General features: G+C 36.8%; 3 protein-coding genes across 3 annotated transcripts in view; 1 reads left to right on the top strand and 2 right to left on the bottom strand.

Annotated features, from left to right (window-relative positions):
- The window catches only part of LOC144450319 (colorectal mutant cancer protein-like), a 234,225-nt gene extending 230,964 nt beyond the window's left edge, over positions 1-3,261 (bottom strand). The window contains exon 1 of the mRNA XM_078140917.1: positions 2,954-3,261. Coding sequence (XP_077997043.1) covers positions 2,954-3,144 — 191 coding nt within the window. The 5' untranslated portion in view covers positions 3,145-3,261. The remainder of the gene's footprint in view (positions 1-2,953) is intronic.
- Positions 3,262-7,034: 3,773 nt separating this feature from the next.
- LOC144450242 (uncharacterized) lies at positions 7,035-15,400 on the top strand. Its single transcript, XM_078140834.1, has 8 exons — positions 7,035-7,293; positions 8,029-8,327; positions 8,921-9,081; positions 9,979-10,117; positions 11,059-11,201; positions 11,982-12,072; positions 12,761-12,928; positions 13,825-15,400. The coding sequence occupies exons 1-8, from the start codon at positions 7,035-7,037 to the stop codon at positions 14,005-14,007; spliced, it is 1,443 nt and encodes a 480-aa protein (XP_077996960.1). The 3' UTR covers positions 14,008-15,400.
- A 4,387-nt stretch (positions 15,401-19,787) lies between these two features.
- On the bottom strand, positions 19,788-26,909 carry LOC144450016 (peroxisomal N(1)-acetyl-spermine/spermidine oxidase-like). The gene is made up of 6 exons (XM_078140583.1): positions 26,813-26,909; positions 25,681-25,847; positions 25,078-25,172; positions 21,780-22,739; positions 20,547-20,735; positions 19,788-19,913 (listed from the first exon to the last, which is right to left on the bottom strand). The coding sequence occupies exons 2-6, from the start codon at positions 25,844-25,846 to the stop codon at positions 19,788-19,790; spliced, it is 1,536 nt and encodes a 511-aa protein (XP_077996709.1). The 5' UTR covers position 25,847; positions 26,813-26,909.
- Positions 26,910-27,661: the final 752 nt, after the last annotated feature.

The following is a 27,661-nucleotide window of genomic DNA, read 5'->3' as shown; positions in this document are numbered from 1 at the left end:
TTCACGTCTGTCTTTTGTACTCAGTTTTTCACACTCTAGATTTCCTATATTGTTGTATTTTACCATTCTCCACACATTTCCTGATTTGATGGCATTGAGACTGTCAACCTACAGAGTTAAAGTGGCCATATGGATGAGAATTTGATATTTATTTTGGATTTTTATTTGATAAAACAGCTTCACTATGTTTTCCTACTTGAAAAAATAAAGCAAAAGGACATATACCAAGTTCATATTTGCAACTCAATAAAATGCAAAACATTAAACAATGTGTAAAATGTTTGTTATTGTACGTACAATAACAAATAACAAATAGCAATAACCTTTGACATATACCTACGTGTCAAATGACGTTCAATGTTATGGCCGCCATGTTTTTAGTATAAATATTCTATTTCAGCAAGTATTTTTTATATCATTTCGATTTATCACCACGATTACCACTTATCAATAGTATACAATGTCTATGAATGCTTGATTTCCGCTGAATATCATTTTATTTCCAACTTGAATGCAAGTAGCGACATCGGAAAGATCAACATCGCCCTAAACGAACTTCGAATTGAATAGAGTTTTACTATCGATACCTCAACAAGTTTTCAGTCATTTTATTCGTAAATATTAGCAATTTCATAGCATTTTTGCCAAATTCCTGCCGCTAGAAGACTTGACCTCGATGACCTGTAACTTTTATATATTTACGCATGTGCAACAGTTAGCTCTTGCGACTCACCATGCAACTAGTTGCATCGTGTACGCGCTCCCGTCGCAGTTGCAAGCCTCGTCGCATGCGACGAATTGCTTCATGAGTTGCATCGTGTAACTGGGCCTTAAAAGCTATCCAGTATTCTGTTTTCTATATACTTAGATGTTATCCCCAATTTTTTTCTTAGTTCAGCCAAGGAAAATATGAGTGTCCTTAGGAGGCCTTGTCACTACGAGTCTCTAGACAAGTAAAGACAACCCTTAAGTCACTTGTATTTTCCGGCCGAATGAAGAAAAATATTGGAGAATAACAAAATTATACCAGCACCTGTAATATCAAAGAAAAATTAGGGAAAGTATTTTAAACATTTTGACTCATATTTCAAACATAGCAGAACCAGTGACATAGGCACGCATTGTCATGACGTAGAATAACCAGGGTATAAATTCTATATTTTTTGTTTGATTGGCTGTTATGTGCATGGTACAATATGACATTAGGTCTGTCTATGCCATTGATCTGTATATTATTTTAATGTATAACAAATTATGTCATCAGATCATTTATGAGTTATATTTTATACCAGGTTTGTGTTCCAGTTAATTGCAAGTGATAGTTTAAGTATACATCAGTAAGTAGAATACTGTGAGTACCTTTTAATATGCTGAAAAAAAATATGAATAATAATGTATAAACTCTGCTTGTACCCCTTTAATACTAAATTTGAGTATTTTTACACCAGGTTTGTTGTTATTTTTTTTATAGGGTAAAAATGTTGCTGAAAAATATCTTTGAAGAGATTTTTGTAAATCTTTGGTTCTGGACCATCAAAACTGCTGCAGTACCATCGACACATTTTTTGCTGGAACATTTTTTGCTGGAAAGATTTCTTGAAAGAATTTTTTTGTAAATTTTGGTTCTGGACCATCAAAATACCTATGAAAAATCTTTTAAAAGAATTTTTTTTTTTAAAGATTTTTTTTTGTTTTTTGTAAATTTTGGTTCTCGGCCATCAAAGAAACCTGTAATAACATCAACACATACTTTTTGCTGAAAAGTTCCTGAAAGATTTTTTTTGTAATTTTTTGGTTCTGGTCCATCGAAAACCGTCCATGGTAACAACAACATGTACTTGAGCATGCCCACAATGTGACCTTGCATATTATTCCTTAGCTATCTTTCCACTAATGTAGCACACAAGTTGGTCGTAACTGTTGACAGTTCCGAACAACTAAAGTCAAACAGAAGCTGGGCATTTCTGTTTAAGAAGAGACGTCGGTATTTATTTTGTTTCCTAAATTCCAGGAGCGGTTGGTTATTGAGGCGATCAAAATTCAACTCCAGCCATTCTTGATCACGAAGAGTAAATATTAAGGTGTAATGTCCCGAGACTGTTTTTACTCGGTTTGCGGTGGAGTGTGTGTTTTGTTGGGTTCAAGCCACGGTCACGCTAATACTACCGGAGGCGAAAAATTAGTGGTATTTTGCTAGCTGTATTTTCCAAATACTAACGCGAAATTAGCAGTTTAGGGCACAGACTACTAAACGTTGTATCTCGGCTGCAAAATCTATCTTTAGGTGGTAATGTGGCCAGCGGAAGTAGTTAGGAAATTGTAGTTGGAAAAAGTTCACTTGGATAAATTCTACTCCCACGTTGTACAACTTACAAGTTAAATTCTAGTCACCGCGCACAGTTTGTTTACGTACACACTATTAAGGTTTGTTGTAAATCGGCCTTCAAATATCAGAAATGCTGGCCATTGCAGTGTGTGTTCGCCTCATTAGGTGACACGTGGGTTGATCGACTTACAGTTTGTTGTGACAGCTATTAGCAGACTTTTTTTTCGTAGCATTTAAGTTTTAATTGTCTTTGAAAACATCAATTTAGCAAATCGATTGGTAGCTGACATTGATACTTCTGTCACACATTAGACACTGCGTCAAGACAAGCACACGCTCAATGGAAATGGCTGAAATACTCCCAAAACCGCTCCTGGGGACATTCTTCATAACACTACAGTACTACTGGGGTTGGAATTTCTCCAAACGGGTGAAAAACACTACAAAATATTTTAGCATGGAGTATATATGAAAAGATAGCGTGTCTCACTTCTTGCAAATCAACCACTACTGTGTCTGCTGGGTAACGCTGCGCTGTCTACGAGACGCGGTTATTACATAATATGCGACTAAATTCGTCACTTTAAGGGGTTTTACAACATTTACAGATAGTAACTATCGACTAACCTGTCGATGTAGCCGTCGCCATCGCTATCGCAGCTCTCGAAGAGTCGTTTGAAACGATCTTCCTCGCACGTACTGCTAGAATCACTGCTGGTTATACTTCCATCTTCTTCCTCGCTCGTCGTGGTGTGCCGATTATTTTCCATGCTACCGGGACGTTCCCGGAGCTGGGAAGACGATCGCCCTAGATCCATGGCTTCCTAGAGTACGGGTAGACGATCTATGATATCCCTTGCCGCCATTTAAGTCCAGTAATTACCGCAAAATTGACGGTTTTAACGTGAAACTGTACTCTCGTGTGCTTTGTTCTATTACTGCACTGTGTCAGACTTTCAAAGTGGGGTCAAAGGTGATGGATTCTACCATTTGACCTTACAGGGTAGGGGTGACCAACCCATATAAATCAGCCAACAACCGTAGACGTGATTTTGGAAAACTCGAACTCTATTTATAATTATTTATCGTTTCGTCAATTTTTTGTCACACTCGTTCAAAAAAAAGTACGCATGTTCAGTTTGACTCGTTTATGCGGAGAGAGAGTCTTCAACCGTGACAGTATGTAACGTGTAACACTCAGTAAGTTTTTATGGTGATATTTTTAATAACATCGAATAATTTTACCGAGTCAAGCATGTTCGTGCACGCGCCGACAAAAAATAATCACTTCACTGCAGTAAGAAGAAATTAATATACTGTATTAATAAGCCAATAAACTTAGGATAGAAAATGTTCAAAAAAGTAATTAGCATGGACTGAGAGAGAGAGAGAGAGAGAGAGAGAGAGAGAGAGAGAGAGAGAGAGAGAGAGAGACACACACACACACACACACATACATACACAAACATACATACATACATACATACATACATACATACATACATACATACATACATACATACATACATACATACATACATACATACATACATACATACATACATACATACATACATACATACATACATACACACATACACATACATACATACATACATACATACACACACACACACATACATACATACATACATACATACATACACTACATACACACACACATACATACATACATATACATACACACACATACACACACACACACACACACACACACACACACAGTGTGAGACAGAGTTGTCGATAGATTTAGACCTATATAGCTATACATATTGTTTTGCACTACGTTGTATTCAGTGTTGTGTTTAGTTGGCTTAAAATTCATTTCCATTACATTTTTGACAATTTTCGAAAATATTACGACGAACAGTGGAAGTGCCTAGACTATCGGTAGCTAAGGATGGGAAATAGGCGATTATGTGGTTTTTTTTAAATTTTAATGTATAATGTTTGTTTCAAGTGAACGTAGATTCAAGTTCTTATAAATATCATGTACTTTCACTTTTTTTGACGCTCAGCATATTATTATAATAGTTTACTTCCACCGTCAATCACGAAATGAGAGTTGCTGTAATGTGGTGTGACAATTGTTATTTCCGTAATCATCGCCCGAGGGCGCGCTAAGCGACTAATAATCAGGCTGTCGGACCATTTCGTCTGATTTTTCCCAGATTGACAGTACGATAGCGGAAATCGTGTACTTTATACTCTCTCTCTCTCTCTCTCTCTCTCTCTCTCTCTCTCTCTCTCTCTCTCTCTCTCTCTCTCTCTCTCTCTCTCTCTCTCTCTCTCTCTCTCTCTCTCTCTCTCTCTCTCTCTCTCTCTCTCGCTCTCTCTCGCTCTCTCTCTCTCTCTCTCTCTCTCTCTCTCCTCTCTCTCTCTCTCTCTCTCTCTCTCTCTCTCTCTCTCTCTCTCTCTCTCTCTCTCTCTCTCTCTCTCTCTCTCTCTCTCTCTCTCTCTCTCTCTCTCTCTCTCTCCCTCCCCCTCTCTCCCTCCCTCCCCCGGGGAATTCATATCTGCCATAAAACAATGTAAAACAAGTTACAATAGATTTTTAAAAAAATGGTTTGTTTACAATATCGTACTACTGTTGGAATGAATGTATGTTTGTAGTGTCGCCGGCGTTGTTGCTCTAGTGCACGGGACTCTCAACCTATGCCGTTTCCAATAAATAGGTTGCGAGATACGCCGTGACGGGGCGCCCTCACACATCGGTCAACCCCTCCCATGAGAGGAGGCCGGCGAGCTGAGAGCGTACCGACAGGACGTATCATACAGTCTACGAACTATACCATACTATTAGCAGTTTTATTGAATTGACGCAATGTTTACTATTAAAATCAGCGAAGATTTCACTTTCTTTATTTTTCTTCCATATATAATAGCAAATTGTAATTTTTGTGTATTAATTAGACATTTTTTTCCGTATAAACTTTTCAACAAGATCGTTTGAACATATGGCAAACTCGGGTTTACATGCGCGATCGAATGTGACATCCATGATGTGACATACTTCAATATCAGTGGCCGTAGATGGCGCTCTACCCACTCAATATCATTCCTGATCCGTAGTATAAATTGACAAACTTTTCTCCCATTTTGCGTTAGCGATTCTAAAACTAAAAGCACATACATACCGAACCATAGACCCCCCACCACCACCAACACCACCACCACCACCACCACCACCGTACCACCACCACCACCACCACCACCACCACCATCACCACCACCACCACCACCACCACCAACGTTGGTGGAGGGTTCTATGACCGAACTAACTCAGTGAACGAACTTTGACCTGACCAAAATAACCCAAGATGACCGTGAACTTGAAGTACATGATAACAAGTCCTTACTAAGGTCAATTAACTGGCCTCTAAGGCAAAAAGTTTGTTTCCGATAATATGGCTTCAGAAAATAGAGTAGGTAGGTTGGAGTTTTATTTTATATTTTTTCCTTTATTTTTTTGAGAAGTTGCTTCGACCATAAGACAAGATACTCGTGGGTAAAACACTTCTGTGATAGATATAGTTTAGTGATCGGTATAAAAGAAGTAAATGAAGAGAAATTACAGGTGACCTACACAAACACAGTATACAGACTATATTATATAAATTCAACTTTGAAAGAATCGATCGATTTCTCTGGTATGGGATGGAATTTTAATAAAGCATTGACCAAATACACCGTTTTAACTATTACACAGAAATAGACGTAAATTCTCACCAGTTTTATCTTGTAAAAAATGTTTACAGTCAGTGGTTTAAACCGTAGGGTCGGTCGGGTTACCGGAAACATATAATCTTTTTAATATGGCCTATATAGTAAGTAGTAAATTAGTTTATTATAGTGACACGAGGTCTTACATAATGTAAAGTTACATTTCTAAACAATCTTTCAAGAATGTGAAAATTAAACCTCCCAGCCAAATGGACTTATATGTCACTTTAAACAAGAACTTAAAGAAAATTATATAATTGTTAAATTTTCGTAAAATACAAAACGTTGTAAGCCGCTTATAAAAACATTTTTTTTTTTTAAAGTGGGGGGAGAACATAAGCTTAGATTCCGAAAACGTATCACACTGGAAACACGATCTCTCACTGTTAATAGAGGCTGTGTTCTAAAGAATGCCACCAACCTGTTGTAAACATACATTTTATTGTGTTTGGCTCATTTGATATATTGATTTATGTGTGCGAGACTTGACCTATTTATAATGCCAGTGGCAGACTACCACAAATACAGTGTGGCATCTGTTTGTAAATCAGACATTTTGTTGAACTCGGCAAAAAGGGATTAATCTCTGCTAATATTCCAAGTGATATCTATGTCTACACATATCGCAACCAGTTGACATTAACAGAAGGTAACATTGTCAAAATTTAAACCAATATGGATATCTGTGCGATCATTTTTAAAGTTTTTTTTATGGTGTAACTGTGTTTATTTATTAGATACGAGGGCGTCAGGTAGTAGGCACGATGGCTTTCTATGTGTTTACTTCTGTACATATATTTTACTCTTAAAAGGGGCATGATTTGTGTCACTAAAACTAAACAGAACTGTGAATTTCAACTAGTTCTCTATTTCAAACAGGTGAGCGTTTCGCCCTGTTGAATATATAGTTTGTGACGTCACATCGAAGGCCTTCGTCATGTCATCACAGGAAGCTCAAAACATCATGGCGGCCGAATTATTGAAAGCCGACCAGGGACATGCTGCAAGCTCTAGACCCAACATCGCAACGTCTTCAAACATTTATACTACCGGAGATGGCCACTTATTTTGTGAGAACCTTGCAGTGAAAAACATAACGAAAGAGTTAGCCAGGAAAACGGAATATGCGAGTCCATATTATTTATACAGTCGGGCACAGATTACTGACAACGTAATGCAGTACAAGCAAGCATTGGAGAAACATGAAATCAATCATTTGCTTGGTAAGTATGTTTTCATCTTTATCATTTACAGCCCCCCTTTTTTTAAAAAAAGAAGAAGAAAAAGCATATTTTGTTTATCAAACATGTGCAGTTCATTTAAAATTTAATTATGTGACAGTCTATGTGTGACCTCAGATAACCTTGGCGTCGCCATTTCGAGGTCATTGTTCGTCTGACCTGATTTAATGTTTATGTTTACATTATTTTGCGACATGCCATTCGGGTTCTTTGTGATGCTTTGTTTCGTATTCAACATATATAAATCGGATATCCAAAAGCATTCGAAACACTGTACCTATAAATAACATTGATACCGTACACTTCTTTTCAGTCGAGTAAAACACGTACGGAAAAAATATTCAGTAAATTTAATTCGAAATGAAAGTGTGGTTACGTGGTTTTGTCTCGTATAATAACATTTCTCAGTTGTCCTCCCCTTTAAGTATGCTCTGCAGTATATAGGAAAAATTATATCATCTAAATAATGTGCTTCTTTCTGTCGGAAATTAGTTGTCTGTAAGATACGTCGTGTCGCTCCGTCCTCTCTCCCAACCGATGCATGAGGGCGCCCGTCACGACGTACCTTACAGACTATTAACCAGAAAGTAAGTGGGTTTTTTTTCGCATTATCTTAGATACATTATGACAAGGTCTTCTACAAACTCTGTTATTCATAATTTGGCCAAATAGAATTATTGGTGAACAAAATATAACTATGTTTCACAATTTCCACAGGTTACACGGTGCAAGCCAACAACAACTTGGAGATACTACGGATACTGCGACAACTCGGATGTACGGCTGTCGTAGCAAGCGGTAATGAGATGCGTTTAGCCATGATGGCGGGCTTTAATCCAAGTACGATGGTGTTTAACGGGAATGGGAAATTACAGAGTGAAATCCGGGAAGCCGTCAAATGTGACATCATGATCAACGTAGATTCTTTATTTGATCTTCAACACATTATAAAAGCTTGTCAGGGATTTGGAAAGAAATCTAGAGTTTTGATGAGATTAAATCCAAAATTACGTCCGGTAAGTACTCCTTTGAAAGCACGCCCTCTAGAGTCCAGTTAGTAATGTGTTCATACTAAACTTGAGACACAAATAATTATAAGGAATCACACCCTGATGCCTCAGACATGGCAAATTCAAAGTTTGGGTACTGTCAACGTTTGGGTACTGTCAAACTGTGCACTAATTTAACACTAGAGGGCAGCATTTATATGAAAGGTTTGTGTTTTTGTTTACAACAGGAGTCACACCCTGATGCCTCAGACATTGCAGTTTCAAAGTTTGGGTACTGTCGAACTTTGCACTAATTTAACACTAAAGGGCAGTATTTATATGAAAGGTCTGTTTTGTTTGTCAACAACAGGAGTCACACCCTGAGGCCTCAGATATGGCAAATTCAAAGTTTGAGTACTGTAGGACATTGCACTAATTTAACACTAGAGGGCAGTATTTATGTGGAAGGTCTGTTTGTCTGTTTGTTTACAACAGGAGTCACACCCTGATGCCTCAGATGTTGGAGAATCAAAGTTTGGGTACTGCTGTAGGACATTGTACTAATTTAACACTAGAGGGCAGTATTTATGTGAAAGGTCTGTTTTGTTTGTTTACAACAGGAGTCACACCCTGATGCCCCAGATGTTGCAGAATCGAAGTTTGGGATGCATATCAGAGAATTTGATAAAGCTCTACAGATTGTAAAATCCGAACCATTGATAGATTTGGTTGGAATTCACTGCCATTTAGAAGCTACAATTGAAGATGCTGATCTATTCAAGTAAGTTAGTGTTCTCTTAGTCAAATTCCAACAGTGCGCCCTCCTAGTGGGACAATCGTATAATGTCGTACAAGCTCAATAAACAACATTGTTTGTTTAGGTCAAACCCCCTCCCCTCACCCTAAACAAACGTTCACCAGTGTGACATCACACATTTATATAAGATTTAAACCATGATGAAAACTGTACCGGTCACACCACTATGATCGATGCAATGTAAAAACATGATGGTAAACATGATGGTATATATATCAAAATATTACCGTAAACCCATCACTGTATATCACATTAAAAGTAAATTTTAATCAACTTATCAACATCTCAGTAAAAAACCTTTTATCATTGAAGACGTGAAAGTTTTCAAAATTTGGTTAGAAGTGTGAAAATGAAGTTTAACAATTGTATTGATGTGACCTAAATGAACTAAGTTTGCTTTAATATTGAACTTGTGTGACATTCTTCCTAATGATAGCCAAATTTTGTTGCTCTGGGTCAGAATGAGAAAAACTGGCATTTCTTGTGAGTCACCACATAGTAAGAGATAAGGGAACACCAAATTTTGGCGTGTCACTAGAAATTGTGTGCGTCAGTGGTGCGTCGAATTGGCTAAGCGGGCACACTGACCACATAGTAAGAGATAGGGGAACATCAAATTTTGGTGTGACACGAGAAATGTGTGTGTTAGTGGCACATCAAATTGGCATAGTTGGCACATTGGAATCCAAAGCCATACAAGTTACGTTTACTACGATCATCTCCACATAGTAATCGTAACTCGTATCGTATTGGAACTAGACTAGTGTTCTCTGTGAACTGAGAGGTCTGTTTCTAAGATACAACCAGCATTATCTTTGTCTCCCCCATTTCAGTAAAATTAATTTCTGGCTTTTTTTTCAGGGCGACTCTGGAGACCATGTTAGAATGGGTTGACAAAGTAAGAGATATGGGACTTGATATACAGTATCTGAATATGGGTGAAGGTATAGGCCTCAATTATAAACGCCATTTAGAGGTATGTGATGTATATACAGATAAAGTTCTGAAAGGGTGCCCTCAAACATCAACCAGCATGGACTGGTATTTAAAGGGGCACACCACTCCAGGAAATAAAAATATTTTCATAAAATTTGAGTCATTTCATACTTTTACATCATTACTGTTGATTCTGATTGCTTCCGTCCGCAGTCTCCTCTTGCCGAGAACGGCTATCAGGCAGGGCAGACCAGTTGTCTTCGAGCTGGCTTTTCTGCCTATTTACGATGTTGCCTATACGAGGGTAGTAATCACATAAATTTTGCTTGATCACCAAGAAACACCAAATTGGAACTCTTTTCACCTCTATTGTTCTTTTTAGGTGCACTGTTGTTTTGTGTATAGCAGACATGAATATTTGTTAGATGCACAATACATATTCATGACTCTTAAGTGTCTATTTCCTTCATATGAAGTTATGAATATTCAGTGTGCATCTAATAAATATTCATGTCTGCTAAGACCCATGAGGCAATGATGTAATGAAAGGTAATTTATGTGATGTAAACTCACAAAACGACTCTCCAGAACTCAACGTTTTTGAAAAAACTGTTATTTCCACGAGTGGCATATCCCTTTAACAGTATAATCCAGGTTACGTAGACTAAACAGATGTAGACAAAAGACTTAGTAGTTGTCTGCAGAGACTGCACTGGAATTCATTCTTTAATTTTTCAAATTTGCCAGCGACTGATAATCAACATAAATGACTACAAATAAGCCTCGATTTTAGTACAAAACAAACACTTATGTCCTCATTTGCATATCATTTGCATGCAGGTATGCAATAACATTTTCAGTATTGTACTGTAGTGCAAATGCCACTTGTATCTGTGCCCAATGTAATCTCTGGTACATATAATAATTGAAACTTGAAGTTTTTGTGTACTTACATGAAAATATTTCCCCTTATTTGTTCTAAAGGTGGAAGATACTCAAGCCAAGACAAAAGACTTTATTGGTTCAATTGCGGATGAAATCAAAGCCAAGGGTATTTGTCTCATCCTAGAACCTGGTATCTCCATCATTGGTAATTCTGGTATCCTAGTAACGCAGGTCATAGGAGTCAAAACAAATGAGAACAAAAAGTAGGTATCTATCTCATTCCAGTTTCAATACATTGGCATCATTATGTATGTGTGTGATATGCCCTTTCCTGTATCACCTTTGCGCAAGATTTGAAAGAATCTGACCACACTGAAGTTTTCGGAATCTTACTATGTGAAGTAGTAGGAAGCCGACTGTACACATACTCATAATATTAGCCTGAAGAATGGTAATCTCAATATGTAGCTACATGTATATAAGTCCCTTTGTTCTGTATCACCTTTGTGCAAGATTTGAAAGAAAATTATCACACTGTAGTTCTCAGAATCTTACTATGCAAATTACGCAGTAGGAATCTGACTGTCGTTCAAAATATTACCCTGAAGAATGACGCATCTCATTTCAATATGTAGCTACATGTATGTAAGTCCCTTGTTCTGTATCATCTTTGTGCAAGATCACACTGAAGCTTTAGGAATCTGACTATACGCCAAGTGTTTAGAATCCAACTCTACACTCATTCATAACATTAGTCAGAAGCATAACTTCCCTTATACGTGAATACCTGTCACCAATTCCGCATGCTGATTGGTCGGTATTTGGCAAATAACATCTACATATCAGTATGTAGCAACATGATGAGAAAAATGCTCTTATGACAAATTTGATCACACAACCGACTGTATATACGTGAAGCCAATGTCAAAATAAAGTTGGCTTGTATTATGTAAAATTGTGCGACACTTTACTACAAATTTATTTCATTTGAAGGTCTATGGCTTGAGTTTTTCAACCAACATATCTTATACTTTTATTTTCAGTTTTATTGTCATAGATGGATCCATGGCTGAAGTTATCAGACCAAGTTTATATGGAGCTTATCACCATATTCAACTAACAGAGCCTACATGGGTGAGTCAGTTGTCATCATGACAAAATGACCCTTCTAGGTGGCTATCACTATATTCATAGGAACCATTACCATGACAATAATACTGTATTAATCATGGACTATAACCATGGTAACTAACTAAAGGGGACTATCACTAGGGCAATAACAATGGTTGTGGCAATGTGTTTATAGGGAACTATCGCCATGACAACTGTATGACCATCACTATGGCAATCCTGGGGATTCTGGTTATAGAGGAGGTGGAGGAAATCATGTAGGGCTGTCTTGCCATTGTAGATCTGTGCCATGAAATATATTAGCCATATGGATGAGGATTGGGTATTTATTTTGGATTTTTAATTTTTGAAAACAATTTTATCATGGCTTCCTATTTGAAAAATACAACATTGACAAAGTCTGTGTTTGAAACTTAATAAATGGCAAAAGACTAAAAAAATGGGCAAACAGTTTGTTATTGTACGTACAATACCAAACCTGTTTACACATTTTTAGCTTTTTATAATGTATTGAGTTACAAACACAGACTTTGTCAATGTTTTTTTACGTTGATTTTTCGATAGGAGGCCATGATAAAAATGTTTTTAAAATTTAAAATCCAAAATAAATACTCAATCCTCATCCATATGGTCTATTTAAAATAACTGTGTGAAACAGCTTATGTCATGTACATATCTTTTTTTTTAACAGTGTAAGAAAAAAGGAATGATAAAGTGTGATGTGGTAGGACCAATAGGTGAAAGTACTGATTTCTTGGCTGAAGACCAAGAATTGCCATATCCACATGAAGGGTGTGGGATTGCTATCAGAGATGTGGGGGCTTACTGCAGTACTATGTCATCAAACTACAACATGAGGGTATGTGTAACATAATAACATAACACTCTATAAACAACAACATGGGGTTATGTGTAACATAGTACTACAACATGAGGGTATGTGCAACATAATAACATAATACTATGTTATCAAACTACAACATGAGAGTATGTGCAACATAGTACAATGTCATCAAACTACAACATGAGGGTATGTGCAACATAATAACATAATACTATGTCATCAAACTACAACATGGCGTATGTGCAACATAATACTATGTTATCAAACTACAACATGAGGGTATGTGCAACATAATACTATGTTATCAAACTACAACATGAGTGTATGTGCAACATAATACTATGTCATCAAACTACAACATGGGGGGTATGTGCAACATAATACTATGTTATCAAACTACAACATGAGGGTATGTGCAACATAGTACTATGTCATCAAACTACAACATGGGGGTATGTGCAACATAATACTATGTTATCAAACTACAACATGAGGGTATGTGCAACATAGTACTATGTTATCAAACTACAACATGAGGGTATGTGCAACATAATAACAATACTATGTTATCAAACTACAACATGAGGGCATGTGCAACATAATACTATGTCATCAAACTACAACATGAGGGTATGTGTAACATAATAACATAACACCATTAAACAACATGAGGTTATGTGCAACATAGTACTGTCATCAAACTACATGAGGGTATGTGCAACATAATATTATGTCATTAAACTACAACATGAGGGTATGTGCAACATAATATTATGTCATTAAACTACAACATGAGGGTATGTGCAACATAATACTACAACATGAGGGTATGTGCAACAGTACTATGTCAGACATTGATCCTTGGCATCTAGATCTCTTGTAACTAATTTTCTGTTTTATTTGAATTACAGCAAAAACCAGCCGAAGTTCTTGTGGATGGTAGTTGTTGGCGAATAATCAGAAATGCAGAGACATTTGATGATTTATTGAAACCATATTTAGGTTTACCATCATTAGGTGTTTATAAAGATTACATCGATACAACAAAAGTACATCTCGGTACTATGCACCCATGGTTAACATGGATGCATTGAATGTAGACTTCTGTATTTTTACTGACATAGAAGTAAAACTTTTAAAAGTAAAGTAAATATGCTCATGTTAGCATATGCTTGGATCTTTTCTGTCTGTCCAACAGTATGCCATGGTCCAGTAATCAGAAAAACAAAGGATTACTTAGTTTGGCCACTAGGAGTGCTGTTTAGAGCTTTTTGGATCTGTCTCATTGCAGAACTGCCCTATATAAAGAGGATTATGGGTAATCTATGCAAATGTGGGAAATTCAAACTGCTGTACAGAGCACTAGCTTCTGGGTCTTGTTTTCAGCATTTTTGCTGTGCTTTGAGAAACACACAGGTCATGCATGCATCATGTACAAATTGTTTGTGAATGTCGTAGGATGGTAACTTGATACACAAATTAGTTGAAAATCAGTCTGTTTGTTTCATAGAATGAAGAAACCTCTCCAAATGAGACACATTCCCCTGCAAACAGCTGCTTAGATTGTGTGTCATTTAGGATTATTCAAATATGTGGCATTTGCATGTGAAAAACCCAGATATAGGGAATGTTTATATTTTGGTGATTACTTGCCAGTGAGTCATCACAAGTTCTCCACCTCCAAACATACAGTCAGTCATATGCAAAATAGGGTCCTAGGCGCCGCCAGTTGTGTGTTTAAATGTCATCAAGAACAACTGATCTGGGCATAGTAGGTATATGAGATCTTGAGATCGATGTACAGATATCATTAGACAACCACTGTACATATTGTAATGCTTTCAATTCATAATTCTACTTTCAACAGTTTGAATGCCTTGCATATAATGAAGTCAAAACAATAGAATACAATAAGAATAATGAAGTCAAAACAATAGAATACAATAGCATAATGAAGTCAAAACAATAGAATACAATAGAATGTTTATTGCATCCGTTAAGAAAACTACATTTCTTCGTTAGATTTTCTGCAATTACTGTTTGGTGCTAAAACAAACTAGTAAATATATAAACTAGAGTAATAATAGTTAACAAAAAGATCAAAATAAGGTTTATACGAAAGTGTATATGATAAATTTGATTTATCTACAGTCCTGAATTCCAGTTATGAAATGATAGCGTTCACCAAGCTGTATGCTTGTGGTGTTGCCATTTTACTGTCGGTGATCGCATTCTGTTTCTTGTACAGATCGATTTTTGTAAAGATCTTGCCATAGAGGGCAGTGTTCAAATTCAGTCAGATTTCATAAATTGAGAGTTGAAGATGATAGTGATGAGTGAGAGCAGACATCTGTTTTTTTTTGTTCTGATTGATAGAGCTATCGTATTGTAACAATTTACACTTTTGTATATCAATTATCAATATACAGGTTTTAGCATCTTTGTTTTTTTGGTTAATAAATTTTGTCAAATATAACGTTTGAAGTCCAGCCATTTGAGACAGTATTTTTATGTAAAATAAATACTTGAGAAAGTCATTTTAGTGGTCATGTTTGTTTTAGCTTAGAGACTTTGGGGTGATGCGAAGCTATTACAAGGTTGCCACTGATTGGCTAGGGATGATGTGAAGCTATTACAAGGTTGCCACTGATTGGATAGGGATGATGTGAAGCTATTACAAGGTTGCCACTGATTGGATAGGGATGATGTGAAGCTATTACAACTTAGGTTGCCACTGATTGGATAGGGGTGATGTGAAGCTATTACAAGGTTACCACTGATTGGATAGGGGTGATGTGAAGCTATTACAAGGTTGCCACTGATTGGATAGGGATGATGTGGAGCTATTACAAGGTTGCCACTGATTGGATAGGGGTGATGTGAAGCTATTACAAGGTTACCACTGATTGGATAGGGGTGATGTGAAGCTATTACAAGGTTGCCACTGATTGGATAGGGTGATGTGAAGCTATTACAAGGTTGCCACTGATTGGATAGGGTGATGTGAAGCTATTACAAGTTTGCCACTGATTGGATAGGGATGATGTGAAGCTATTACAAGGTTGCCACTGATTGGATAGGGATGATGTGAAGCTATTACAAGGTTGCCACTGATTGGATAGGGATGATGTGAAGCTATTACAAGGTTGCCACTGATTGGCTAGGGATGATGTGAAGCTATTACAAGGTTGCCACTGATTGGATAGGGAGATGTGAAGCTATTACAAGGTTGCCACTGATTGGCTAGGGATGATGTGAAGCTATTACAAGGTTGCCACTGATTGGATAGGGATGATGTGAAGCTATTACAAGGTTGCCACTGATTGGATAGGGAGATGTGAAGCTATTACAAGGTTGCCACTGATTAGCTAGGGATGATGTGAAGCTATTACAAGGTTGCCACTGATTGGATAGGGATGATGTGAAGCTATTACAAGGTTGCCACTGATTGGAAAACAGACATGTACTGTTCTCACTCATTAAGAATACAGCCAATATATGGACTTGTTTCTTTTGTTTTCTAACCAATCAGAATAAACCTTATAAAGTGCTTCACATTATCTGGAGACTATGACAACCCCATGATGTGTGAATGCAAGTGAGGCGTACCGTATTTACTCAGGTTAGCGCCCTCACACAATCACATTGAGTAAAGTATTTATGTTTGCAAGTTCCCTATTACACTCAAGTTTAGAATAGTTGGGTTAGGTAGATTTTTTATTTTATTTTATCATATCTTTTATTTCATGTGTGAGTGCCTATTTCAGGTTTTCCATTGTTTTCCAAATAGTCTCTGCGTTATTGATTTCTTCTCATCAGATGTACAACCATTACAGATTGGAAGAACAGTTTTAAATTGTCTTTTTAAGTTGATGTCAGTTTCCACATCCACTACTGCTCGTGAGACTTCACAATTTTTGCGATTTTATTATTTTTTTCAGTGATACTCATTGTAATAGGAATGCTATAAATGAGTGTAGCACATAGAGAAAGTGCTTTACTTCAGTATTACTCATTGTAATATGAATGCTATAAATGAGTGTAGTACATAGAGAAAGTGCTTTACTTCAGTGTTACTCATTGTAATATGAATGCTATAAATGAGTGTAACACATAGAGAAAGTGCTTTACTTCAGTGAGACTCATTGTAATATGAATGCTATAAATGAGTGTAGCACATAGAGAAAGTGCTTTACTTCAGTGATACTCATTGTGATATGAATGCTATAAATGAGTGTAGCACATAGAGAATGTGCTTTACTTCAGTGATACTCATTGTAATATGAATGCTATAAATGAGTGTAGCACATAGAGAAAGTGCTTTACTTCAGTGATACTCATTGTGATATGAATGCTATACATGAGTGTAGCACATAGAGAATGTGCTTTACATCAGTGTTACTGGTTGTAAATAAATTTAGGGTTGGCAGTGAAACACTAGGTGGGGGTCGGGTAACTGGAACCAAACAATTTTTTTTAAGGCCTTACCTATGTGTACTTATGATTTAATACTTTTCACAGATTTTCTAAAACAGTCGTTTTGTAATTACAATCAGGAACATCCCTGCTCATTAATTATCCATATCGGAATAAACATTACTTTCAATTTATCCCGGATAATTAATTTTATCCTAATCAAGATAAACAACCTTTGAACTCCTTAGCACACACAACCATGACTAGCCTGTAAGATACGTTGTGACGTTTCGCCCTCACCGGCCTCCTCTCACACTGTGTTAGGGGTTGGCCGATGTTTGAGGGCGCCCTGTCACGGCGTTCCTTACAGACTAAACCATGACATGGCACATGTGGAAACAGACATGTATGCATTCTACTCTCAAAAATCTCCAAAAAAAACCAGGGGTCGGTTTAGGTTGTCCGGTCAATATTTCAGTCCATGCGTTTGAAAAGTACTTTACCTGGAATAATTGAATCTGTTTTCCCGTTCGGGATAATTATCCCAATGGTACCTTTCAACAATTTAATTATTATTATCCCGATCAGGAAATATCCCTGATTAAACTAACAAGTCACACACACAGTTAGATATAATATATACTAGAGCTTCTAGATATATATCCAAAAGAATTCTCATCCATAAATTTAAACTGATGAATTTTTAATATATAGAACTTACATAAATTCATATTAATCTTGTGAAAACATTTATTTCAAATTAAATTATAAGTGAAAAACAATCGGAACAGTTATTTGTTTAGTTTGTCAATAATCCATCTTCATATTGTCCGACAGTATATATGCTATAGGCCAGTAATCAGAAAAAAACAAAAGATTTCATAGTTTGGCCACTAGGAGTGCTGTTTGGAATTTTTTGACCAAAATTGAGAGAAATGGCAGTAGAGTGCTATTATCCTTTCATTAAAAAAAAAAATATCATAATTTGTAAGTATTTAATGGCCATAATTGACTGATCTATATTTAAAAAACTTGTATGGCTTCCTCAGTTTCTTTAAAATAAGTATATAATATACTATAGGATATTATTAGAATTACAATATGTTAAACATTTCAGTTAAATATTCTTTTATCAAATCATCTGTCTGTCTATCTATCTATCTGTCTGTCTATCTATCTGTCTGTCTGTCTGTATGTCTATCTGTCTGTCTGTCTGTCTGTCTCTATCTGTCTATCTGTCTGTCTATCTATCTGTCTGTCTGTCTATCTATCTGTCTGTCTGTCTATCTATCTGTCTGTCTGTCTGTTTATCTATCTGTCTGTCTGTCTATCTAAGATCTATCTATCTATCTATCTGTCTATCTATCTATCTGTCTGTCTGTCTGTCTATCTATCTGTCTATCTAAGATCTATCTATCTATCTATCTATCTATCTGTCTCTCTGTCTGTCTCTGTCTGTCTGCATGTCTGTCTATCTATCTATCTATCTAAGATCTATCTATCTATCTATCTATCTATCTATCTATCTATCTGTCTAATCAAAATAAATTGGTTGGAACTTGAGGTGCTTAGTTGTTACTCCGACTTTCACGCTCAATGTGATCATCAGTTGTCTGATGATCACATTAAGCGTGAAACTCAAAGTAACAACTAAGCACCTTAAGTTCCAACCTACTTACTTTGATTATTCCTGCCCTGCTTACCCAAGCATCGAGCACTCTCTTCTACGAGTTTGATACTATTTACTATTTTATCTCTCAATGCATCTCTCTCTATCTAGCTCTATCCTTCTCTATCTATCTTCTATCTCTTAGCTATATCTTTATCTCTAGCTATCTACCTAGCTGTGTGTGTGTCTATGTCTGTCTGTCTCTGTGTGTCTGTGCGTGTGTCTATGTGTGTGTGTGTGTGTTTGTGTGTGTGTGTGTGTGTCTGCAAGTTTCCTAGATGTTTAGAAAACATACTTTCTAGATGTCAATTTTCAACATTTTACATGATGTTGACTCCTATTTTCTGGCAGAATGTAGATCATTTGACCCCTAGTTTATTACTTGTTGTAGGTGTGCACTTGTAATTTGAATCTGCCAGGTTACATCTGTACCCATTACCCAGCCGAGTACCCCCATCCCCTCATCCCCTCCTGAGGGGACCCCCATGTATATCACACATCATAATTTATTCATCAAGAAATCATATCTGTCTACAAAATCCTTAAATGATCCAAGTCACTACCCAATCTGATTAAAATGTAGATGTTGGCGAATCGTTCATCGTTATTTTACCTTGGTATATTTGCTTCAATTGACCTTTGTGATACATGTTGACATTTTCATCTTGATGACCGCCTCCTCTACGATAGGTAAAATAACAATGAAACATTCGCCGACATCTACATCGGATTTTAATCAGACTGCTCAGTACACCATCAAGTTTTTGACAGAATCATTTTTTTTTCATCTCACTTCTTCTGGTCATAGAATGCAATCAATCTTTCCCCTTCTCGAACTCCACTGGCAAATGCTCCATGTGAGGTGGACAGGAATGGTCTGCTGGTAGCCTCACCAGCAAATAACACTTGTGGGATCTGTACATTCAACAAATATTAGATATAGAAATTAATTTTCATCTAATTTTGAAATATACATATTCCCAGATCTATATAGTACTGTGTTATTAAAAGTATCTTGGCATATTGGCATAGTATACTGAAATAATGGTATACATGAATTGGTAAAATTGTGAAGTCAGAGGGGGTGGGGACAACATACTAGTCCGTATAATCTAGGGGTAGGTCACCATAGGTGGCATTTAAACATAAGAAAATCATATTTCAATGTAAAAGGTAATATTTTAATGTAATAATTCATAAATTATATTTTAACGTTAGAAGATATTTGAATGTAAGGTATTTTCATATAAGAAAATTATATTTTAATGTAACATAACTTAATGTAAGAGAATTTTATTTCCATATATATATATATATATTACTGTATGTGTTTTCCTTGGGCTACAAACCCGACTAGTTTGAACAAACTATTTTTTGTCCAGCCAGAAGTTTAAAGTTATTTTTTATTTACTTTCCATTGCCAATGTATTTACTTAACTAATTTCCTTTCCTCAGTTTACATATAAATCCTGTTTTCCTTTTGACCTCTGGCAAATAAAATATATTTTAATGTAAGAAAATTATATTTTAATGTAAGAAGATCCCCACCTCTACATTATCATCTGTTGTCATGTAAAGTGGTTTTGCTAATACATCCACATCAGGCCCCTCAGCTCCAACTGCAATGTATGAATAGGACCCTCTAGCATACTGATCACTATGCCATCTAGTAACTATCGTCTTCTTAACTTTTGGAATATCCTTACCAGTAAATTGTTTCAATAACTTGACACAGGTCTGAAAGTAGAAAAACATTGACAAGAAATCTGATGTAAACTTTTGATACTCAAATTTTCGAAGGAAATAATTTTTTCAATAACTCAAACATACGTCTGAAAGTAGAAAAGCAGCAAAAATAAAACCGGTTATTTTTGATACTCAAATCTTTCGTAAACTCATTTTTGTCAATTTTGGAATGCGCATTCACTTGACTACCCATCACTTATCTGAATGCTCATTCACTTGACTACCCATCACTTATCTGAATGCTCATTCACTTGACTACCCATCACTTATCTGAATTACTCATTCACTTGACTACCCATCACTTATCTGAATGCTCATTCACTTGACTACCCATCACTTATCTGAATGCTCATTCACTTGACTACCCATCACTTATCTGAATTACTCATTCACTTGACTACCCATCACTTATCTGAATGCTCATTCACTTGACTACCCATCACTTATCTGAATGCTCATTCACTTGACTACCCATCACTTATCTGAATTACTCATTCACTTGACTACCCATCACTTATCTGAATGCTCATTCACTTGACTACCCATCACTTATCTGAATGCTCATTCACTTGACTACCCATCACTTATCTGAATACTCATTCACTTGACTATCCATCACATCTGAATGCTCATTCACTTAACTACCCATCACTTATCTGAATGCTCATTCACTTGACTACCCATCACTTATCTGAATGCTCATTCACTTGACTACCCATCACTTATCTGAATGCTCATTCACTTGACTACCCATCACTTGTTAACTATCAACCAAATGTTTTAATCTGGTATGTCTTACTGTAGTCATATCGTACCATAACAAAGTTTACATATCATGGAAGTTCAAGCACACTTTCCATTACACGTTAACTTTCAATGATTGTGAAATAACAAAAGATGATGAAATATTTGCTGAACAAAATTGAATAATGTTTGAAATGGTTTTCCTAAAAAAAAATAAGCAATCAAGTGACAGGCAATGTAATCTATGTCAGGTGTTTACTCATCACACAAAAATCACTGTTATCATCTTACTTCTTTGATTTCCTCTTCATCCAATTTTTCAACGAATACACCTTCCTTGCCATGTACCCATCCAACTAATACGTCATCATGTCCAGTTATCCTTTCCAGACTGCAAACATTCTTGGCCCATGTGTTTCTAAGTTCGTCCTCTGTGTCACCTACTTTATCGTTTGTAGCAGCAATCTGTACAGGTTTACTAACATCCCACACAAATGCAAATGCATCCACATCCTCGTCCCAGAACTGTTTTTCAAATTGCAGGAAGACTTTATTCACAGTCCCAAATCCAAGCTTTGCTATAGCGAGTTTTTTCACTTCAGGTACGGCTGGTTGAAATAACTGGTCAACATTTTCTTTCAAATAACCGAGTGAACATGTGACGATCACATGATCGGCCAATATTGTTTCTCCATCTGTGGTTTCTATGGAGATTGACTTGTCCTTGACCTCTGACCCTCCACTTTTGATGCCGTTCCACAAGATCTGTTTGACTGGTTTGTTGTACTGTACACAATTATCGGGAAGTTTTTTCAGCAAAACGTCGATGACAGATATGAAGCCGCCATCACCGAATTCAGTGTAGTAATTTCCTGGCAAAACTTGGTATTCGCCGAACCATCTCAACGACATGTCGTTAACAGACTGACAGGCGTTATCGATACACTCCACGATCTTGATCCACTCAACTATCCCAAACAACTGGTTTCGTTCTTTTTGAGTCAGTTCTAATTTGTCTATTTCAATCTTCATATCTTTATCCAAGACCTCTCCCAGACTTATCATGGGGTCATCTAGCGACAGCGCACCACTCGCGTACTCGTCGTATCTATCAGATAATTTACTGTAAATCTCGTATATTCTTTCAACCAACTTGTGACTGATGTGTTCACCGAACTCCGTATAAAAATACTCACTTTCATCGTAGTCACCAAACCATGATCCCATTATTGAGGATTGTTGCTTTATATTCTGTGAAATAAACAGGAAAAAACAAATATCTAAAAAAGAATGTCATGCACCTATGGAGATCAAAAATACGGATAAGGTGTAAAAATTGTGTGGTTCCAATTACATTCAATTCTAAAATAGGTGGGGTAAGTAGATTTTTAGCACAACTGAACTTGTTCAGTAGTGCTATAGGGATCGCCCGGCGTCTGTCTGTCTGTCTGTGTGTGTGTGTGTGTGTGTGTAAACAACTTAAAGTCAAAAACCGCTGAACCGATTGCCACGATATTTGGTAGGTCCATTACCTTGGGTGTCTAGTTGGGAAATTGTTCAAATCAAAATGATCGCATCACAGGTGTGTGATTTGGGTCAAAAAATGTGATTTTTGGTCAAAAAACTTAAACTCAGAAACTACTGGGCAGATTGGTGCGAAATTTGGTGGGAACATTCTTAAGGGGGTGTAAAGTAAGATTTGTTCATGACGGGATGATTCCATCAGTGATATGCAAATTAGGGCTAAAAATGTGTCTTTTTGGTTAAAAATCTATAATTCTAAAATTACTGAGCAGATTGGGCTGAAATTTAATGGGAATGTATCTAGGGATGTATGGACGAAGAAATATTAAGCATACCATGATTCCATGAGTGATATGCAAATTAGGTGTAAAAATGTTCATTTTGGGTCAAAAACTTATATCTCAAAAAGTACTTGGTCAATTAGTCTGAAACTTGGTGAGATGTTTCTGAAACTGTTATTCTGCAGATTTTCTTAAAAACATTTTGACAAAATTGGCCCTAGCGACCATGACCACGCCCCTTAGCAACAACCAAATGGCAGTATATTTTGGTCAAATAACAACATCATCTGGTAAGCAAGTGAGTAAACATTCAAAAAATGTATGCAAATACCCTAGCAACCATGACCACGCCCATAGCAACAGCCAAACGGTGGTGTAGTTCACAAAGATAACAACAGGGTTTAATAGATAATTGAATAAACATCCAAAAAATGTATGTAAATTTGCATAGCAACAAGACCACGCCCATAACAACAGCCAAATAATCACGTATATTACAAAGATAACAACAAGAATAGAAAGACAGATGAATAAACATTCAAAAAATGTATGCAAATACCCTAGTAACCATGACCACGCCCATAGCAACAGCCAAACGGTGGTGTATTTCACAAAGATAACAACAGGGTTTAATAGACAATTGAATAAACATTCAAAAAATGTATGTAAATTTTCCTAGCAACAAGACCACGCCCATAGCAACAGCCAAATGATCACGTATATTGCAAAGATAGCGACATGGTTGGATAGACAAATGGATAGTCATTCAGCAAATAAACACCTATTGTTAGCATAGACTAGCATATGGATAAACATTTTTAAAAACTACAGTTGTGCTACAACGCCATTGGCGGTATTTTTTATTTTATTTTATTATATTTGTTTTTTCATGTGCGAGTGCCTAGTTCAGGTTTTCCATTGTTTTCCAAATGGTCTCTGTGTTGTTTATTTCTTCCCATCAGATGTACAGCCATTACAGATTGGAAGAATAGTTTTATATTGTCTTTTTAAGTTGATGTCAGTTTCTGAACCCACTATTTCTTGCGAGACTTTTTCGCGATTTTATTATTATTTTCTCGAATACGTAAAAAAGAGTTTAGGGTCGCCGTGATAAACTAGGTGGGGGGTCGGGTAACCGGAACCAAACAACTTTTTTAGTATTTGGCCTAATAGTGAGTTTATCATGTCAGGAGTTAATACTGATGTATGAGAACAATGCCGTTGCTAATGCTGTCATATTTTCACTTGGCCGCTATCTTTAATGGTTGCTATGGAGAGTCACGTGAGATCTCATACGATCTTGCATGATGGAATATGGCTTATTGAATGATAGCAGTGACTCTGATGTGTTATATAATCACCCTGTCCTTTGTACAATTGACTGTGAGGGCGCTGTTCTTCCTGTCTGTATGTCCCATGGGGGTATTATCTTTGCTATGATACTACTAGTGCATGAAGCACTGCTGTGTCCTACACCGGAAATAATGGGCATTGCAGTTCCACACATCAATATTACTATATATCGTATGGTCCTGTTTGTGTTATAATGTGTGTGTGTGTGTGTGTGTGTGTGTGTGTGTGTGTGTGTGTGTGTGTGCGTGTGCATGTGTAGATAGTGGTTGGCATCTTGAAAAAACTAGCCAGTAGAAACGACACCCTACTCAATAGCGTATATCAGCATGTAGCAACACTACTTTCAGTTGGTATCTAAGACGGCCCAAACCTCGGTTGCCATTGTCGTATCAGGATTGTTCCTGAAAATCAAAGTTGAAAACTAAAATTACCTTGTTCAATAGGTTATGTTCTGCAGCCAGTTTAAACAATGGGTTGCCTTGACAACCATGTAACCAATTGGCTCCCAATTCCATTGGATACTCCCCTGTGGAGATAATGTGAAGTATTTTATAAGGCTCATTATGATTGGTTAAGAAAACAAAGGAAATCATCTGTTGGCTGTATTGTTAATGAGTGATAAAGTATATGCATGTTACCCAATCAGTGGCAACCTTGTAATACCTTCATACCCCCCCCCCACCCCACCCCACCCCCACCTTACACACAGATCTGGTCCGAACCCAGACTACAGAGGTAAGAGGCATACGAGTTAACCACTCTGCCACTGATAACACAGACTGTAGATGTAAGAGGCATACAAGCTAACCACTCGGCCACCGACTGCAGAGGTAAGAGGCTCACAAGCAAACCGGCTACCGACTACAGAGGGAAGACGCTCACAAGCTAACCGACTGAAGAGGTAAGAGGCTCACAAGCAAACCGGCCACCGACTGCAGATTGAAGAAGCTCACAAGCTAACTGGCCACCTACAATCTGATCTCTTTGTAGATCACAGTAGGCAGCACATATCTATATACACCTATGAAATTTACCTAATTGCCATGTTGAATGTACACGACCACCAGCACGATCTGTTCCTTCAACTACCGTTACATCAAACTTTTGGCTCTCTGTCAGCTTGGTGGCAGCAGCCAGTCCAGACAAACCAGCACCCATAATGACCACTTTAGGTTTGTTTTTTCTTGTACCCTCTGTCATTCTGTTGAAGTAAAAGACAGATAAAAAAATTGTTTATAGCTGAATATGTCACCATACTTTGAAGTTCATGGACATTACTGTCGTATCAAACAGACACTTTCAAAAAACGAACAAATATATAGCAAAATGTAACATACATATATTCCATATCATGAAAAAAGAGTGACATAAGGGGCCTTGTTTGTTTTTACATTTGTGATAAGTCAAAAAAAAATTGTTTGGTTCCGGTTACTCGACCCCCCACCTAGTTTTTTACTGTCAACCCTAGAATTTTTTTATGAATTTGAGAAAAAAATAATAAATTCGCGAAAATTGTGAAGTCTCACGAGAAATAGTGGAGGCGGAAACTGACATCAACATAAAAAAACAAAACAATATAAAACTGTTCTTCCAATCTGTAATGGCTGTACATTTGATGAAAAGAAACCAATAACACAGAGACCATATGGAAAACAACGGAAAACATAACTACATGAACTAGACACTCACATATGTAAAAAAAAAATATTTTAAGAATCTACCTACCCCATCTATTCTAAAAGTGAGCGTAAATAGGAACCACAATTTTTTTTAATTTTTGTTATTGGCCTTATACTCATAGGAAGTCTAATTTATACGTTTTGGAGATATTTGTTGGTGTAGAATGGAATACACCTCTTGTATTCTACTTTCTGACGCATATTTTAATATCCAAGTACGATGTACGTTTTTATAGTTCCTTGGACTTTAGGTCATTTTTGAAAACGAAAATACCATGCCAACACTTTGACCGGTAAAGCTGTTTTTGTACCTGTGTAATGCGCCATCAACGGTGTTTTGGGGAAATGTGGCTGCCCACCTTTCAACCTACGAGCGAGCCCAGTGTCGTGTGTGCTACGATTCGTACGACAGTGCGTGCAATTATATGCCTACAATTACAGCCTGTAAATACAATGGTACTCTGAGATATAAGCAAGCCCTACCTACCTTACAACCCTGTCTAGTAACGCTAAAAAGCAGTACAAATACTGTAAAAAATGTACTGGTTGGCGATTGGTACTTCCGAGCTCAGTTCATGATGAACGGAACCTTGTACTTTGAACTCATAACAAATGAATTTACATAACAATAGGCGATCTGACGCGAGAAAGCGCCAACAGTGGCCAACTCTATGAGGGCAGTTAAGTATTAAAATAGATAGTCAACGAGTTCGGGAGTTTTGGGCACATAATTCTGGGGTACCATAGAGAGTAAGTTATCATCGGCGATTTTGTAATGAAAATTCACAAAGTCAATTGTGTAGACGTTAATAAAATGTCATTCGGTCTTATTATATGCTTGCCATTCCAAACTTTGTTGTGACTTTAAAATAAATAACGAGTAAAATGTTCGTCATTAATGCCAAAATATTTACTGGCCTCGATTCTTGTAGTATGTAGTATTTTTCAAAATGGCGCCTGGTATTTTTCGAAGTTTTTTCTTTTGTGGCCTGCATATAAATAGGTCATGTTACCCTGCCTAGGTATCAGTGTATGGAGGTAGACTACGCCCTCAGCGTTACTATTGTTATCTCAACAATAGCTGTCCTTGCTATTGACAAGTCCAATTGTCCATTTATATCCAATAAATGAACAAACACTTCACGACGTACAGACATAAAAGAAACCGAATTCCATCACAGCATACCTCTCTATAAGCACAATAAACCATACTCAGTGTCAGACACATTTCGTTCTCTCTCACTAACTCTCTCGCTTCAACTTGAGGATTTTTCATTTATTGAAGGATATCATTTCTGACTCAACGTGAACATACAGGATAGCAGATACTTAACCA

Source organism: Glandiceps talaboti, chromosome 19, assembly GCF_964340395.1.
Source record: "Glandiceps talaboti chromosome 19, keGlaTala1.1, whole genome shotgun sequence".
Lineage (NCBI taxonomy): Eukaryota > Metazoa > Hemichordata > Enteropneusta > Spengelidae > Glandiceps > Glandiceps talaboti.
Note: the sequence above shows the minus strand (reverse complement) of the source record. Positions and strands in the feature narration are given on the sequence as shown.